The sequence below is a fragment of the Drosophila biarmipes genome, chromosome 2L (assembly GCF_025231255.1).
Source record: "Drosophila biarmipes strain raj3 chromosome 2L, RU_DBia_V1.1, whole genome shotgun sequence".
Taxonomy (NCBI): Eukaryota; Metazoa; Arthropoda; class Insecta; order Diptera; family Drosophilidae; genus Drosophila; species Drosophila biarmipes.
In genome coordinates, this window is record NC_066612.1 from 22,531,427 (window position 1) to 22,549,969 (window position 18,543).

The 18,543-nt window shown below is 47.8% G+C and overlaps 1 protein-coding gene across 1 annotated transcript; it reads left to right on the forward strand.

Moving 5' to 3' along the window:
* Positions 1-161: 161 nt before the first annotated feature.
* LOC108036730 (protein purity of essence) lies at positions 162-18,530 on the forward strand. The gene is made up of 13 exons (XM_017113027.3): positions 162-348; positions 533-627; positions 757-1,169; positions 1,456-3,625; positions 3,685-4,212; positions 4,276-10,267; positions 10,323-10,527; positions 10,585-11,280; positions 11,344-13,004; positions 14,066-14,542; positions 14,624-16,574; positions 16,657-18,253; positions 18,313-18,530. The coding sequence occupies exons 1-13, from the start codon at positions 230-232 to the stop codon at positions 18,393-18,395; spliced, it is 15,987 nt and encodes a 5,328-aa protein (XP_016968516.1). The 5' UTR covers positions 162-229; the 3' UTR covers positions 18,396-18,530.
* The last annotated feature ends 13 nt before the right edge of the window (positions 18,531-18,543 follow it).

An 18,543-nucleotide genomic window follows, 5' to 3' on the forward strand; every position in this document is an offset into this window, starting at 1 on the left:
AAGCCTGGCAACTGTTGCACCAGAGCATACATTGCGTGCATTTCTTTCGAAACCACTAAATTGGCACGTAATCTTCCTTCGGATACGGTTTTCTTATGGCTACCAGCTGTTCGCACCAGCGCCTAATGGGTAGCCCTTGGCACTTCGTGTTTATGCGCCAATCGGATCTGGCCACACTAAAAGAGTAGGCCGAGTACTTTACGGCAAATTGACGACAATTTAAACAATAATGTCGGCCCACAGCGGCGGAACGGATTGGAATTCCGTGGTTAAAGCTCTGCTACTAAACCGTACGGGAGCCCTCAACAAGAACGAAGTAGTTAACCTGCTGAAAGCGATCACGCGCTGGTAAGTAAGGCGAGTATTTTTCTCTACGCGAATGGCGCAGTGAAAAATATTTGGGGACTACTGCAAGTGCAAAAAATGACTTGCAAAATTAAATATGGCCGCTCCAGTGACGAAACAGCCAAAAGCTTAGAAAATTCTGCATTTACACTGTCTAACGAAACGTTCTATCCCGCAATTTGTTTAGCGAACATGATTTTTTCGAGGAGGAAAGCAATTTCACACAGTTTTACACGGCCTTTGCGGCCCTGGCGGCTGACAAACTTATGCAAATCAAGACGAGTAAGTGCACCCCTAGTAATTTTCCCCTTAGCGAAAAACAACAAAGAAATGTTTGGCCGAGAACCGAGTGAATCACTCACGATGGTTTTTGTGAGCTACACCGACATCTAAACTATTTCGGTTTTGCAGTTTGCCAGACGCAGATTTGTCAGTTGCACGATGCCACTGCCGTGCTCATCCGGTTCATCCTCTACAGGCTGCCCAGGGTATCCGTGTACGAGACCAAGTGGCTGCTGGGCGCCCTCAAGATGCTCTGTGAGGGCCGGGAAAATCCCCCATCCACATCGACGGCCATGTTCGACTATAATGCGGTGGCCAATGTTTTGAAGAGCTGCAAGCATCCGGAGTCCACCACCAAGAGCATTATGCCCAGCAGCAGTGCTTCCGGCAGCGGATCTAGTAACGACAAGGAGTCGCCCAAGTCGGAGATTAAGCGATCCCGATCGGACCTGTCCTCGGTTATCCTGCAGCAACTGATAGCTCCTCTGGAGCCCGGCAAAATGACATGGGTTCCTCTTAGCGAAGAAGTTACAGACTGCACTGTGAGCAAGTTAAATTCAACCATCAGCCTTTTCTACTGGGATGTGTGATTTAGACTTGTGTTAACATTATTTACTTGTCATTTGTGAACTTCTTAAGTAACAACCGATTTGGTACCTTTATTCGAAGCAGTTTTTGCGTAATTTCCTATTTCGATTCACTGTTACATTTAATTTTTTACCATTTCGGCTTAAGTTTATCAATTACAAGTTATTAATTTTACCATGTAAAAAAGGCTGATTATCTAAACTATGTAAAAGAACCATATTTAATGTTTTCTGGTTGCAGGAGCAACTCCTTGCAGCTAATGTGGAATACTTCCAGGATCAGAACGGAGTCGACACCCTGTTGGACGTGTGCGTTGGCCTGCCAATACTTAATCGCTATCGATCAAAGTATTTGGAGACCATCAACGGCGGCAAGCCGCTCTATTTGCCTCTGACTCAAGTGGAGGCCACTACAGTGAAGTCGAGCATGAATCACATGCTTACTGATCTCACTATTTTGAGTCAGGCTCATGCCTTGATTGTCTTGCAGCCGCTGACTCCCAGTCGAATTGAACGGCTCTCGATGTGCGGCATTGCTGCCTTATACAATGCAGTCCTGACTTCAATAGCCACCAGTGTTCTCGGAATGAGCCAGGTCGGCAGCTCCCAAAAGCAGCAAACTGCATCCACTAGTCAAGGAAGCGGAGGAGGCGGTTCCATCTCTGGGCAAACTAACAAAGACCATGATGACTTCGAAGAACAGGCCTGTAACGTAGTAAACAAGGCTTTAGAGATATACTCAAATATTGGCGATATGTTTAAGGCGTCGGCCAGGATTCATGTGTATCAAAACCATCTCTGCTATGGCAGCTGGCTGCTCCTTAGCGGTATCCAAGGTGCAATGGGCGCCTCCGGAAGCGGTGGAACTAGCTTGGATACCGCATCCAAGTCAGGATCCAAAGTTGCCAAGACAGGAAGTGAAGCTGGAACCGCTCCTACTACACCCATAGCCAGGGTGAACCTATTTAAAGTACAGCAGGGATTCGGAGAACTCAATGCAGCGATTGCCAATCACAGCATTAAATTACTATCAGAGTTAATTGAAGATCTTAAGATCGAATCAGCTTGTGGACAGAGGCAGGATTCCTCGGAGGTACCGGAGCCCGCACAATTCGACATCTTGCAAAACTATAGTTCCCTGGAGAGGATTGTTCGAGTGCTTAACACGGCCACGCTTCATCAGCTATTTACTTTTCTGGCCACAGTGGCTTATCGCAAGGCCTGCACCTTGAAACGCGCCTTCGCAAAGGACCGCACTGAATGCGAACCCATAAGTTACTCAGATTCTACCACCTATTTCAACGATTCTCTCTCCTGCTCTGACAACTCGGAGGAAGACGACAGCGAGAGTTATCTGGGCCACTGGTTTAAGGAAACTCTTTCCCCAGAAACACATGACGATAATGCAAATACCTCCGCACATGAGCGCGGAGAGCAAAAAAGCGCCCTTGTTCCCAAACTGGATGAGCCACATGAATATTTAGATTTGGCGGCGGATATATTCTGTTTCCTGGATCAATTTCTAGCCAACCGGCACGCATACATGCAACGCTATGTAAAGGCAGGCGTCAGTGATCAGCAAATGTTGTTAATGGCTAACATAATCAAGGATTTCGATCGGGATGTCATGCGAAATGAGAGCGAACAGGGGTCGGGAAATGCTCCAGCTGCTAATGCGGGAGCAGGATCAGCTTCAGTGACCTCCACTAAGTGGCAAACCTCTATGATTCGTTTTTCGGGAGCTGCTGGACGCTATATACATAATTTAATATCCACATCGCTGCTTTCCGAGCAACTACAGTCAAATTTGTTACAGCACTTATCCATATCGCCGTGGTCTACCGATACGAACACCTGGCCCCTGCAGGTTTACCCAAGTACCTTGTCAGTACTCGTGCAAATCCTTTTACTGAAGCCCACACAGGAGAAGGAGGCTGCGTGTCTGTCAGTGTGGCATCGCCTGATCAACACTTTGGTTGAGGGTGTCTGCTCCTGGACCTCCGCTAGTGATTCCGACTACGAAGACTTAAATATGGAACACGCTCAATTGTTACTCTTCCTATTCCACTCGCTCAATCTCATGCAAAAGAAGTCCATTCTGCTCTTGACAGCTGGAGGAGTTATCCGTTGTGCGGAAGTTTGCCGTGGAATCAGCGGGGATCGACCCGTAAGAAACAGCCAAATGATGCTGCTTTCCCGCTTGCTTCTATTTTTGGAGTATCTCATGAAGCATTTGTACAATGCGCCCCCTGAATTGCTAGACCAGGTACGCTGGAATTTGTTTAGCGTTAGCAGCATGCCAGAAAGCCAAAAGATCACAGATCTGCTTAACAGTCGCACCAAAGAAAATTGCTATTGCCGCCAGGATATTGAGGAAAAGTTCCGTAAGTCAGTTGGTGAATATGGATCGGGTAAGTGTACAACTCGCCATGAATCTCAGCTTATCTTTAAACCATTCCTTCAACTCCAGCAATTCGCCCAACTTTTTATTCTCTGGTTATGGGCGATCCCGAAAAACACTATTGGGCGCAGGAATTCAAGTTGGATGGCCTGGCCTGGAATTTCATTCTCTGCACTCCTGACAAGCTCAAGTATCCGCTACTAGTGGATGCCTTGACTGACATACTCTCCATCACCGATATGTCCGTATATTCCAAAGAAAAAGAAAAGGAAGCCAGCATGCACAACCTTTGTGCAATGCAGTACTGCTTTAGCATTGCGTGGAAGTTAGTTTTGGGTCTACCGCCCTCTACGTCTCATGTAGAGTCCCTAAAATCCGAACGGACTCCCAACCTGCACTCCCTGATCTGGAGTATTCGCTGTCCACTCTCCAGTTCACACTATCTGGTGGTTAACAGCCTTATCAAGCAGGGAATGTATACCCAGTACGCCGAGACACTGTGGAATCAAGTGGGCGATATAGCAGCAGATATGAAATATAGTCTGAAGCAAACAATTCTTGGTGTGGAAGCGTTTAATAGTCAGATGAACGGAAACGGTAAGAGCTAGATATTTTTTAATAAACCATAAACAGCTTAATAAAAAAAAAACTTGCTTTCAGCGGGAACTCCAAGGCTCTCTGACCTCATTCTCTTTGATTCTTTGGTGGCCCATATGCATGCGGTGGCCTGGGCGAACAAGGAGGGCTACAAGTGGCCACGTAAGGAGAGCGAAGATGCTTCCAGTGAGCAGTCCTCTTTAACGGGTACTTCCTTAACTACTTCGTCTAACGATCCCGAACTGTATTCTTCGAACGAGTCAATCGATGAGCAAAAGTCAAAACATGAAGAAGAGGGTAAGCTGCCTAGTGATCTGCAGAAACATAACCAACTGGTAAACGAGCTTATAATAAAACTTATGAATTCATACCGCCTGCTTTCGGTCATTGTGCGTGGCCAGATGCTGAAGCAATTGTCAAGCTCGACACCGGAGCAAGCATTGAACCTAATTGTACCCATTGTAAGCGATAAACCAGCCATTATGTTGGAACTTCATGCGGCCTTTCTAAAACTCCTGCCTAATGAGGACAAACAATTGATAGCAAACGAATGGCCCAAGTGCCTGATGGTCAATGATTCCGCATTTGATGGAAAGCAACATCCAGTAGAGCCGTATACCCTGAACGTGATAGACGCTCATATAATAGAGCTGACACGAGGAGCCAGATACTCCTCCCTGCACACTCTGAAACACTGCTTAAAGTCAATCCTCCAGTTGTTTGAACTTCTGCTCCCACATTGTTCCCAAAACACTGAGATAGAAGCCCAGCTTAAGCTTTTGCTAATCTCCTCAATGCTGGACATGCGAACTGATTACTTGCAAGGCCAAAGCGAACAGTGCCTGCGAGTGATTCTCAGCGGTTTGACATTAGAGGCCCAGAAACTGCTGCTCTTTGAGCACATGATTGGATATTGCTATCGCATGCTCAAGGATTTTGCAGCCGATCTACGGCAGCTACAACCTGTGGGGCAAGGTGTCGGAGCTCCATTAGATCAGGACCGTGCCATGTTTAACGAATCAATGCTGTTTGCCGTGCTCAAAACCATGATCAAGATGCTGGATAAGCCCGTGGCGGTGCAAGCTATGCGACAGTTTTTTAAAGATCAGAAATCTGGAAGTCTCACAACACTTCTGCTTTCATTCACCGGCACCAGCTTGCCCGTCAGCTATGCGCGCAAAATGCTGCAGTTCGTTAAACGCCTTTTTCAGCAATCCTTGCAACCGGATTCACAGTTTTCGCATGAGGACCTGGTTGATTGCTTTTCAGAGCTGGCCACAGTAGATGTAGCTCGTTTAAAGCTGTGGTTGGCGCACATAATCTATGGACCCAACGTGAGCACGGAAGTAAGCACCTCGGAGGCCTTGGATACAACCTGCCGGATGCTCACCAGCATTTTGCAACCTTCAAGCAACTCCAGTAGCAATGCTCAGACACCAACGAATATGGCCACTGTCTCTGCTATGCCGAGTATCTCCGACCAGCTGGACCCCATGGACATTGACTACGATAGCGCAACTGCAGCGGGAGGCGGAGAAAGCGGCACGGGAGGAGTGGGAGCTGCAGCCAATACCTCACAGATTCTGAGCTTGTGGCAAGCGGCTCAACCAAATCCATCGGAGGACTCCTCGCAGGCTTGTGATCCTGGTGAAAGCGAGCGAAATGGAGCTCTTCTTTTAAGCTTCGTAAAATCCTTGGTAAAAGATCAGACCAAAGCAGCACAGATTGCTCCTCCATTATTCCAAGCTTTGCTGCAGCTGGGACAAACTTTAATTTCCCCACCTCAAGATGGCTGCGACTTCGCGGATGTACTACAGATAATGATAACTCTGGCTGATGCCAGCCCCGCAAGAGGCCATGTCGCCTTATTTAATACCACGCTACTTTGGCTGGAACTGGCCAAGTTACAACTACCGGACAAGCATCTAAAACATGCGGAGAACGTTAGCGCCCAGCTGCGCTATCTCAGCGAACTCCTGCAAAGCATCGGCTATCGAGGCAGTCGGCAACACATCCCGCCATGGGATGATGAGCTGCAGACAGATATTGATGATCTTTATGATGAACTGGCCGAGGAGGGCGAGCAAGACTCGCTGCTGGACGACTCCGACGAGGATACCTTAAATAACAAACTTTGTACTTTCTCGCAGACCCAAAAGGAGTTTATGAACCAACATTGGTATCACTGTCACACCTGCAACATGATTAACACAGTTGGCGTGTGCTCAGTGTGCGCGAGGGTTTGCCATAAAGGACACGATGTGAGCTATGCCAAGTATGGAAATTTCTTCTGTGACTGCGGAGCCAAGGAGGATGGATCCTGTCAGGCCTTGAGCAGGCGAGTTGGTAGCAGCGAGGTTAGAGATTCATCCGTAGTGGGTAGCTACCTACCATCCCACATGAGCTTACTGGCTGGAAAGAAGAGAAGCAGCCCACCAGTTACTCAGCCAGTACCTGCACGGAAGGATTCCTTGACTAGCGAACGAGTCGCGGTGCTTAGCAAGCTGCTGGAACCTTATCGAGAAACTCTTCAGCACCAGGATCAGTGGCTGCTTGTTGTAAGATGTATCCTGGAGTACTTTGACGTGTTGCTGCCATCGATAAGGGAAAACTGTACGCTGTACTCCATTGTCGGCTGCCATAAGAGAGCAAAGGCGGCTTTGGAGCGACTCCACCAGCTTGAGCAGAGCTTCCAAGTAACGGATCAACTTATGTTTGCCACTTTGGGCTCACAAGAAGGCGCCTTCGAGAATGTTCGGATGAACTACTCTGGCGATCAGGGCCAGACTATAAAGCACTTAATATCTTCTGGAGTGGTCCGCCGCGTTGCATTTTGTTGCTTGTCCTCACCCCATGGACGTCGCCAGCAGTTGGCGGTGTCCCATGAGAAAGGAAAAGTTACTATCCTTCAACTTTCGGCACTGCTTAAGCAGGCTGATGCCTCCAAGAGGAAATTAACTCTAACGCAATTAAGTTCTGCACCAATTGCCTGTACGGTCCTCTCCCTGGCTGCAAATCCCTGCAACGAGGATTGTCTGGCCGTTTGTGGCTTGAAGGAGTGTCATGTGCTCACCTTTTCGAGCAGTGGCAGTACCAACGAACACATTGTGGTGAGTCCGCAACTGGAAAACGGAAACTACATTAAGAAAGCTGTGTGGTTACCAGGCTCACAGACTCTTTTGGCCATCGTCACCTCTGATTATGTGAAGATCTACGACTTGGCAGTGGATGCGTATAGCCCGAAGTATTATTACCTAGTGGCTGTGGGCAAGATAAGAGACTGCACATTTATGTACCAGGATGGCAACTACTATATGCTCAGTTTTGCCAGCAGTGGATACATTTACACTCAACAGTTAGATCAACAAAGCTTGGCGGTTCATGGAGATTTTTATGTCACAAATACCCTGGAGCTGAGCCACCAACATATTAAGGATATTAGTGGTCAAGTTGGTGGTGGTGGCGTGTCGATCTATTATTCCCATACCCTTCAACTGCTTTTCTATAGTTACTCCTCCGGAAGAAGCTTCTTTTCGCCACTCACCAATATTAATAATGGCGTGAGGGGAATATATCACCTGGACACCAATTCAGTCAGCAAATCTGCCTCGAAGGGACCACTCCAACCTCTGGTTCAGTGGACAGAGGTTACGGGTCATCCAGGATTGGTTTACGCTAGCATGCAGACATCGAATAACCCTATTGTTTTGATGATCACACCTGAACGTATTTACATGCAAGAGATCAAGGCGCAGTCGGCCAAATCAAGGATTATGGACGTTGTTGGCATCCGTCATGCGGTCGCCGGGGTGGAGAAAACGACACTTCTTCTGCTCTGTGAGGACGGAAGCTTGAGGATCTTTTCCGCACAACCAGAACATACCAGCTTTTGGCTCTCACCGCAAGTTCAGCCATTTGGTAATCAGCTGTACTCATCCACCTTAATGGCGAAGGTTGGAGTAAGTTCTAATTCAAAGTCCAAGACCAATGTGGCATCTGGAAAGTTGTCCAACAGGAAGGCAAGCCAACAGCAGAAACAACTAACGGCCGGAGGTCAGCCAGTGTTTCCAATAGACTTTTTTGAGCACTGCAATATGCTAGCCGATGTTGAGTTTGGAGGCAATGATCTGCTCCAGATATACAACAAACAAAAGCTTAAGACACGTCTGTTCTCAACAGGAATGTTTGTGGCCAGCACTCGAGCAAATGGCTTTACCCTGGAGGTGATCAATAACGACCCAAACGTGGTCATTGTGGGAATACGAGTATTAATTGGAACTCAGGATGTACAGCGTGCTCCACTATCGGTCAGCATCTTGGGACGCACAGTTCCCACACCGGTAAGGCGGGCACGCTGGTTCGATATACCCCTGACCCGCGAAGAGATGTTACAGTCTGATAAGCTGCTAAAAGTAGTATTTGCCAAATCCCAGGACCCAGAGCATGTGACACTCCTGGATTGCATTGAAGTCTATGGAAAGTCCAAAGAACTAGTGGGATGGCCCGACGATAGCGAGGATGTCAATGCACCAGGATCAAGTGTGCCACAAGTATCCTCTTCCCAGGCAACTAGCGCAAATTTTGGAGAGGGATTCAACTGCATTACTCAGTTGGATCGAATGGTCAATCACCTTTTGGAGGTAATGGACTGTGCGCTGCACCTCTTGGGGTCTGCAGTCCCAGCTCCCATCCGACAAAAGGCAGTAAAAACAACGAGTGCTCTTTTATTGCTGCCCACGCCTAATCCTGTCCAGACCCAGGCCCGCTATGTGCTGGCAACGCTTTATGGAACCAGAGCAACGTACCACAACTACAAGGATGGAGTGCTTTTACAGTTCGTTTATGGAGAACTGCAGGCTATGCAGCCAAAGCTCGAGAAACTAGAATCTCTACAGGAGATTGATCCTGAAGCGTTCTACCGCTTAATTCTCCTTGTTCGGGGCATTGCCAATGCGCGTCCGCAATCTCTAACCAAGATCTGCGCTGAGAACAACTACGATATAGTGCCTACTCTTATGGAATTTGTCTTGGAGTTGCACAAGATTACGCCGGAGCTTGATGAGCCCATCAATATCGTTAAGAGAGGATTGTGTCAGGCGGAGACAATCGTTCACTGTCTCGTCGAGATAATGTACGGATTTGCCTTAGCCGATCTCGGTCAGGTTGGTCGCATGACTAAGTACTTCATCGAGTTGCTCAAACATGATGCCAGTGTGATTAGCCACAGCGCCAAGGAAGCTTTGATCTTGTTGCTGAGTCCGAGACTAAAGCGCAGGAAGGTGGCCATAGTTACACCCCCGGCCTGTTCGACACCAACTCCTTCCACCTCCACTATGCAAGCTCTGCATGCAGTAGCTGCCTCGACTGCTAGTGATATCATCGAGGAGGCCGCTGCCGTTGCTGTGGATGCTGCAATCGGGGGCGGTGGACTACCCGACCCGAGCCCTGACGTGGAGGGGGGTGTAGTGGGAGCAGGAGGAGTGGGTCAGCAGCAAATACTCAATCTGGAGGCCTTCATGGGTGGCGGTTTTCCACGCTTACTTGGTCTTCCTGAAGATGCAGACGATGAAGCCATTATGGACATTGCTATAGCTTTAAGCCTACAACAGCATGGTGGAGATGCGAACGCACTGCAGTCTCTTCAACAAGGATTGGCCAATCTTCAAGGCATACGTCAAGCTGCAGCCATGGCAGCGGCGTCGAACGCAGCGGCCAGTGTTTCCGCAGGTGGTTCGGATGACGATGAAGGTTCTAATGTAGCAACCGATGGATCAACACTGCGCACTTCACCTGCTGAGGCCGCTGGAAGTGGTGGATCAGAGAGTGGAGGTAGCGGAGTTGAGAGTATTGGCGGTACTTCCGCCAGAAGCAGTAACTTTGGAGACCATGCAAATGCTTCTCCTCCTCGTCAGGGTTCTGCAAAGGATGATCAAGAGCAACCAGGTCCCAGTGGCTTGGGTGGTTCTGGTGGAGTCCCTGGCTTGAGTGCCATGAGCAGCAGTGAGGATAACGAAATTAACGAGGACGATAAGCTCAGCAAGCTACATGATTTGAGGTAAGTGTTAACAAAGTATTAAGATATTTTATTTGATACATTTATTGGTATATAGGATTGCTGTGCTAGAGAGTATTATCCAACACTTAGGCACCTTTGATCTGTGCAATGGACTCCAGGCCATACCGCTTATACAGGTGATTCTTATGCTGACTACCGATCTGAACGGCAACAATGATCGAGACCAGCAAGTACTTCAAGATCTGCTCAGTGCTTTGGTGGACTACGTGGAAATTGGCAAACGAGGAGCAGCCTCAAGGGTAAGCACAAAATTTATTCCATAAAGCAAATATGTAAAGTTATAAATTCTTTTGCAGATGGAAACGAAGTGTCCCGGCAATGAGGTGCGCCTGGCGTTGCTTTCCCTTTTCGGAGTAATGATGGGCAAGACTAAGTCAAAGCAGACTGGAACCACTTCGCCGCCGCATCAGTTTAAGGACAACAGTTCCTTTGTGGCTAGTACCACGGCTAATGTTCTCAGCAAGAGTGGTGCATTCGTATACGCCTTAGAGGCACTGAACACTCTTCTTGTGCACTGGAAGAATGTGCTTGGAGATCCTTATGCAGCGGGTAGTGGAGTGGGAGCGTCGCAGTCTGTTCAGCCCAGTGGTGGATCTTCAGGTCCTGGAGTACAGCTGCTGAAACCTATTAAGCATGGCCCCAAGCCTGACATATCCATACTGATCCCACATAACTATTTGAAGAACTACCCGGATATCTTTGAGTCATACGATGGTCTGCTTACTGAGATTATTGTGCGATTACCCTACCAGATACTTCGCTTAAGTAGCGCACATCCGGATAACTATGACAGCGGATTCTGCGAAGCCATGACCTTTACGCTTTGTGAGTACATGATGCTCAACCTGAATACTCTGCTTCGTCGCCAAGTCAGAAAGCTACTCATGTACATATGCGGGAGCAAGGAAAAGTTCCGCATGTACCGCGACGGTCACTCGCTCGACGCTCATTTCCGAGTTGTTAAGAGGGTGTGCAATATTGTAAGCAGCAAGGTGAGAGCCGTTTATTGTTTAAAATTTATCACGAAGCGCTAATGTTTTTTTTTTTGCATGAAGACTGGGGCTCCGTACAACGCCAATCCTCCTCTGCTCTCATACGATGCACTCGTGGAGCTGACAGAACACCTGCGTACTTGCCAGGAGATCAGCCAGATGCGCACGGGTAATTGGCAAAAGTTCTGCGTCGTCCATGAAGATGCATTAGCAATGCTCATGGAAATTGCCTGTTACCAGTTGGATGATGGTGTGTCCCCCATTATTATACAATTGCTTCAGGCGGCTGTGTGCAACTTACCCGCTCCGAACGGATCTAAGCAGGCACAACCGCAGCCATCGACATCATCTTCTGGAAAACTTCGGACCGATCGGGAGAAGAGCGAGGACACAGACGCATACTACTCCAAGTTCGATCCTGCACAATGTGGGACATTTGTGCACCAGATATTCAGGTATGCGTGTGATGCGCTGATCATCCGGTTTGTGAGGATCTTCCTACTAGAAAATAACATAAGCCAGCTAAGATGGCAGGCACATTCGTTCATGACGGGAATATTTGAGCATGCCAATGAAAGACAGCGGGAGAAACTGCTTAACATATTCTGGAACCTGTGGCCGCTGGTACCAACTTACGGAAGGAGAACAGCGCAGTTTGTAGACTTACTGGGCTATCTGACACTAAGCACCCGGAGTATCACGGAGCGACTGCCAGAGTTTGTATCCCGGGCAGTGGATGTTCTGCGGCAGCAGAATGAACTGCTGTGCAAGCATCCCAATGCTCCCATATACACCACCCTTGAGTCCATTCTTCAAGTTAATGGCTATTACCTCGAATCTGAACCCTGTTTGGTGTGCAATAATCCAGAGGTTCCGATGGCCAACATCAAATTACCATCAGTTAAGTCTGATTCAAAGTATACAACGACCACTATGATTTACAAACTGGTACAATGCCATACTATTTCCAAATTAATTGTGAGGATTGCTGACTTAAAGCGAACAAAGATGGTTAGGACCATTAATGTCTACTACAATAATCGCAGTGTCCAGGCGGTGGTGGAGCTAAAGAATCGTCCAGCACTATGGCACAAAGCTCGGTCTGTGTCCCTGCAATCCGCACAAACCGAATTGAAGATCGATTTTCCACTGCCGATCACAGCCTGTAATTTGATGATTGAGTTTGCTGATTTCTTTGAAACTGTAAGTGGATCCAGTGAGAATCTTCAGTGCCCAAGATGCAGTGCGGCAGTACCAGCATATCCAGGAGTCTGTGGCAATTGCGGCGAGAACGTATTCCAGTGCCATAAATGTCGCGCCATTAACTACGATGAGAAGGATCCGTTCCTGTGTCACTCGTGTGGCTTTTGCAAGTACGCCAAGTTCGACTTCAGCATGTACGCCCGCGTTTGCTGCGCTGTTGATCCCATAGAATCTGCGGAGGACCGGGTGAAAACGGTTTCTCTAATACACAGCTCTTTGGAACGAGCGGATAGAATATACCGTCAGTTGCTGACGAACAAGCAAATGCTGGAGCTCCTTATCCAGAAAGTGGCTGAGCACCGAAGCAGCGACCGCATGGTGGAGGACAACATGGCGAGCGTACACAGCACTTCACAGGTGAACAAGATCATACAGCTTCTGGCCCAGAAATACTGCGTGGAATCACGGACCAGTTTTGAGGAGCTAAGCAAGATCGTCCAGAAGGTTAAGGCATGTCGAAGGTGAGTTTTAAGATTGCTATTTAAAGCGCAGAGAAGAAAAATATGTAACATGTTGAAGGCGGCATCTCCGAACCCATAACATAAAATTCGGAATCTATAAGATCTATATACTTAAGATTTTAAATTTATGTTCCCTATTTTCCTACGCGTCAAAACTTTATAACGCGAACTGTGACATCTCCATTTTTAGTGTTATTGGTTTCGTCAATACCTACGTATTGATTGACCTAAAAAAGTTTTCCACACCCACTCTACCGCCCCAAAACCGCCCGTAACTGTGGGGCCCACAGAAATGCAAAAAAAAACTAAATGAAATGTTTTGGTCTCGTCAATATCTACCGGTTGACCTAAATAAAGCTTGCTTCCCTTAGTCTAACGCTTACATGCGCTAACGCTCAAATCTGTATGCCGTCTACGTAACCAGTTAGAAGAAAGCTTTTCCGACCCCATTAGGTATATATGTATTTATATTCTTGATCAGGATCACTAGCCGAGTCTGTTCGTCCGCCGAATGAACGCTGAAATCTTGGAAACTATAAAAGCTGAATGAGTCGGACAAGTTTGTTTCAGCAGGGTGCCTCGCTCACTCCAACGCCCACAATTCGCGAAAAACTGCTGCGCGTACAGTTTTTATGCTAGAAAAATAAATGTTAACTGAAATGCATTCTTCTCGTCAATCGAATGACTTACAAAAGTTTTGACACGCTCACGAACTTAAAAAAAACGTAAATTTTAACGCTGGTATCTCGGAAACCATCACAGGTGGATAACTGGGACTTTAGATGAAGATTTCTTAGTTTCGACGCACCGCATGTTAGTTACGCGAACAGGCTACGCCCACAAACCGCGAAAAACTGCATAAACTCTTAAACAAAACATTTATAAACATGGGTATGACAGTCAAGTGTCAAATGGCAGGCCAAACAGAAAATGGGTCCCAACCGGCACTTACATACAGACTTCTCCTCTAGGCTTAACTTCAACTATGTTCCGTAAAATTATTAGTTTTACTGGATGTCTATCATTGTATGGTATATGGTGTGCTTCAATTTACTTTCCAGCGAACTCGTGGCATACGATCGTCAACAGCAGGACCAGCCACCGGTCAATCCGGGCTCGACGTCCGAGAATCCCACCACAAACCGCTGCTACGGTTGTGCCCTGGCTTCCACCGAGCAGTGTCTAACTCTTCTGCGTGCCATGGCTTACAACTACGATTGTCGTGTAGGCTTGTATAGTCAGGGACTCGTAAGTGAACTAGCTGAGCACAACTTGCGACGGGGCACTCCACAGATTCAGGAAGAGGTCCGCAACCTTCTGGTTGTGCTGACAAAAGATAACGCCGAGGCATGCATGCACCTACTGCAGCTGGTGACCACTAGGGTGAAGAATGCACTTATGGGATCTATTCCCCTGATAAGTCTAGAAGCTGCTGTGCACCAGGAGATGACTCTGCTGGAAGTCCTTTTGGGACAGGACGATGTCTGCTGGGAATACAAGTTGAAGGTGATCTTTGAGCTGTTTATCAGCAACTGCAGGTTAGTATAGCTTTGATTTCCTTTTAAAATTAACCTAAGAATAATATGAATTTGATTTACTTATAAACTCCGTCATTATAGGCTGCCTCATGGTCCGGTGACATCGGTGCTGCATCCCTGCTTGCGCATCATGCAGAATCTCATATGTCCGGTGTTGCCGAGCAGCAAACCCAATCAGAAGGTAGCCACTATGGATCTGTGCAGTATGAAGCTGCTTGAGGGCAACACGGTCGACTACAGGGCTTGGCTGAGCTCAGATCGCAATCATGGATTCGCTGCATGGAGCAGCCGGATGCCAAGCAATATTCGGGGCAAGCAGAAGCACGCCAAGGAGCAGACTGGACCAGCCTCTTCAACAGGCGGATCAGCTGTAACAGAAGCCGCTCCAAAGACCAGACGTGAGGTGCGGGTCGCCTTTCTAAGCGAAAAGTACGGAAAGCGCTGGAGGGAGAGGGCACTGGACAAGCACAGAGTGATTAAGCCTCTGGTTTTCAATGCCAAGTGGATCCAACCGTTGCTTTTCAACGCAAACTCTAGATTCGGCCGCCAGCTGGCATGCTCCTTGCTGAGCAGCTTGAGCAGGACCAACGAGCGGAGGCAGCAAGCTCTGAACATGCTTACATCCTTCTTGAAGCATGTTGGCGAAGCAGGCGAGGCCAGTGCAGAGTACTTAATGTTGTATAAAAGCATGGCTACTGAGCAACCCTGGTTGCAGTATTTAGTGCTAAAAGGAGTACTTAGCCAAATCTCACAGCTTCTGGCTATTGAAATAGGCAAGGTGCACCGAATGGAGGAGCACTCGCTTTCCTCAGATTTGTCCTTAGGCTATGCTTTGCGGCAGTATGTGGAGCTTTTGTGGTTGCTACTGGAATGCCCGAACATCCGCAGGACATACAAGACCCGCATGCTAGGACCCGTTTTAGAAAGCTATCTTGCCCTGAGAAGCTTAGTAGTGCAGCGAACGCGGCTTATTGACGACGCCCAGGAGAAGTTGCTAGAGATGCTTGAGGACATGACAAGCGGTACCGAGGAGGAGACTCGTGCCTTTATGGAAATTCTCATCGACACAGTTGAGAAGACGCGGATGAATGACATCAAAACACCTGTGTTCATCTTTGAGCGGTTATACTCCATTATACATCCTGAGGAGCACGACGAAAGCGAGTTCTATATGACGTTGGAAAAGGATCCTCAGCAGGAGGACTTCCTGCAGGGGCGCATGCTGGGTAATCCTTATCCTTCCAGTGAAATGGGGCTGGGTCCACTGATGCGGGATGTCAAAAATAAAATCTGCACGGATTGCGAACTAATTGCCCTTTTGGAAGACGATAACGGCATGGAACTTCTGGTGAACAATAAAATCATTAGTCTGGACTTGCCAGTTAAGGATGTGTACAAAAAAGTTTGGTTAGCTGAAGGAGGAGACCGAGATGCCATGAGGATCGTTTATCGCATGCGAGGTCTCCTGGGAGACGCCACCGAGGAGTTTGTGGAAACACTGAACAACAAAAGCCAGGAGCAGGTGGACACTGAACAGCTCTATCGCATGGCTAACGTTCTGGCTGATTGCAACGGACTCCGCGTAATGTTGGACAGAATTGGAAGTCTGCAGCGCATTTCGCGCAACCGAGAGCTCATCCAGGTGCTGCTTAAGCTGTTCCTGATTTGCGTGAAAGTGCGCCGTTGCCAAGAAGTGCTCTGTCAACCCGAAATTGGGGCTATCAACACGTTGCTGAAGGTGCTGCAAATGTGTCTACAATCGGAGAACGATTCGATTCAGTCTGCGGTCACCGAGCAGTTATTAGAGATAATGGAGACCATTCTCTCAAAAGCAGCCAGCGATACTTTGGATTCGTTCCTGCAGTTTTCGCTGACGTTTGGTGGACCGGAGTATGTAAGTGCCTTGATATCGTGCACTGACTGTCCGAACGTTAGAAACAATCCTTCAGTGCTGCGCCATCTTATTCGTGTTCTGGCTGCGTTGGTCTACGGCAACGAAGTAAAAATGGCCCTTCTTTGCGAGCATTTTAAGGTGGGCCTTCAAATTTTTTGCAAGACAAATTGTTCTTATGGTTCTAAATTTACAAAATTCTAATTATTACCTTTACTTTCAGGATACTTTAAGCTTTAAACGTTTTGACAACGACCGGACACCTGAAGAAGAGTTTAAGCTGGAACTCTTCTGCGTTTTGACTAACCAAATAGAGCACAATTGCATCGGCGGCACTCTTAAGGACTACATAGTAAGTCTGGGCATCGTGGAGCGATCGCTAGCTTACATCACGGAGCATGCTCCTTGTGTCAAACCCACTCTCTTGCGAACCGACTCTGACGAGCTTAAAGAGTTCATCTCGCGACCGAGCTTAAAATACATACTTCGCTTCCTCACCGGACTCTCAAATCATCATGAAGCCACCCAGGTTGCCATCAGCAAGGACATTATACCCATCATTCATCGCCTGGAGCAAGTATCCAGTGATGAGCACGTGGGCAGTTTAGCCGAAAATCTTCTGGAAGCGCTCTCCACAGATTCGGCGACAGCCGCGAGGGTGCAACAAGTGCGGGATTTCACACGGGCAGAGAAGAAGCGGCTGGCTATGGCCACGCGAGAAAAGCAACTTGATGCTTTGGGAATGCGGACGAATGAGAAGGGCCAGGTGACTGCCAAGGGCTCCATTCTACAGAAGATCGAAAAACTGCGCGACGAAACGGGCCTGACGTGTTTCATCTGTCGCGAAGGCTACGCCTGCCAGCCAGACAAGGTGCTTGGCATCTACACTTTCACAAAGCGCTGCAATGTCGAGGAATTCGAGCTTAAGTCGAGAAAGACAATTGGTTACACCACGGTAACCCACTTTAATGTGGTTCATGTCGACTGTCACACATCAGCCATAAGATTGACGCGAGGAAGAGATGAATGGGAGCGGGCTAGTTTGCAGAATGCTAACACTAGGTGCAATGGGTTGCTGCCTCTTTGGGGCCCTGCCGTTGCGGAGGTGGGCTTCTCCGCTTGCATGACTCGCCACAGCAGCTATATGCAGGAGAGCACCCAGCGCTGTGATATATCGTACACCAACAGCGTGCATGACTTGAAGCTTCTGTTGGTGCGATTTGCCTGGGAACGCAGTTTCCACGACGATGCCGGCGGAGGGGGTCCGCAGTCGAACATGCACTTTGTGCCCTACCTGCTTTTCTACTCCGTGTATCTACTGCTTTCTTCACGATCTGCAGCCAGGGACAGCAAGACTCTGCTTACATATTTGCAGGCAGCACCCAGCGAGAAGTGGCTAGAATGCGGTTACGAGGTGGATGGTCCGCTGTACATGGCAACTATTTCGCTCTCATTACACAGTCGAGAGCTTTGGAATAAGCATAAGCTGGCGCATCTGAAGAGAATGCTAGCAGTGGCCCAGGCCCGACACATCTCACCCTCGGTGTTGTGCAAGGCCTTATTGGCACCTGCGGATAGGCAGTCTAAGGAGTATAGTGTGTACAAACCTTTCCTTATGATGTGGGCGTTGGTAGACTTGATCTACAACAACCTGTTTAAGACAGTAAACACGCCTAAGGAGGAGGATTGGCCGATTTCGCTCTTCGATTACCTCCGAAAGAATGATGAGGCGTTGCTGAAATCCACAGATAGTATCCTGCAGACCCTTACGGATGAATTCCTACCGTGCACTTCCTTTGGAGAATTTTGCGATGTAGCAGGTAAGTGTCACTAGCAACTTTTATACATTCCGTAGTTAAATTATTTTGTATTATTCTAGGTCTTTTGCATCTCATCGAACAGCCGGACAGCTTTATCGAAGAAATCCTCACAGCCCTGCCTTCTACCACAAGCTCTAGTTAAAATAAAACCGTTGAATCTAACCATCTAAACCGTAGAATTCGAAGCAATGGCTTGCTTATATATAAACATACAGCATAAATATATATTTATCACATAAAAATATTTAATCAATAAATTTTTCGTTTGCACAATGAATTTAAATAGTTTC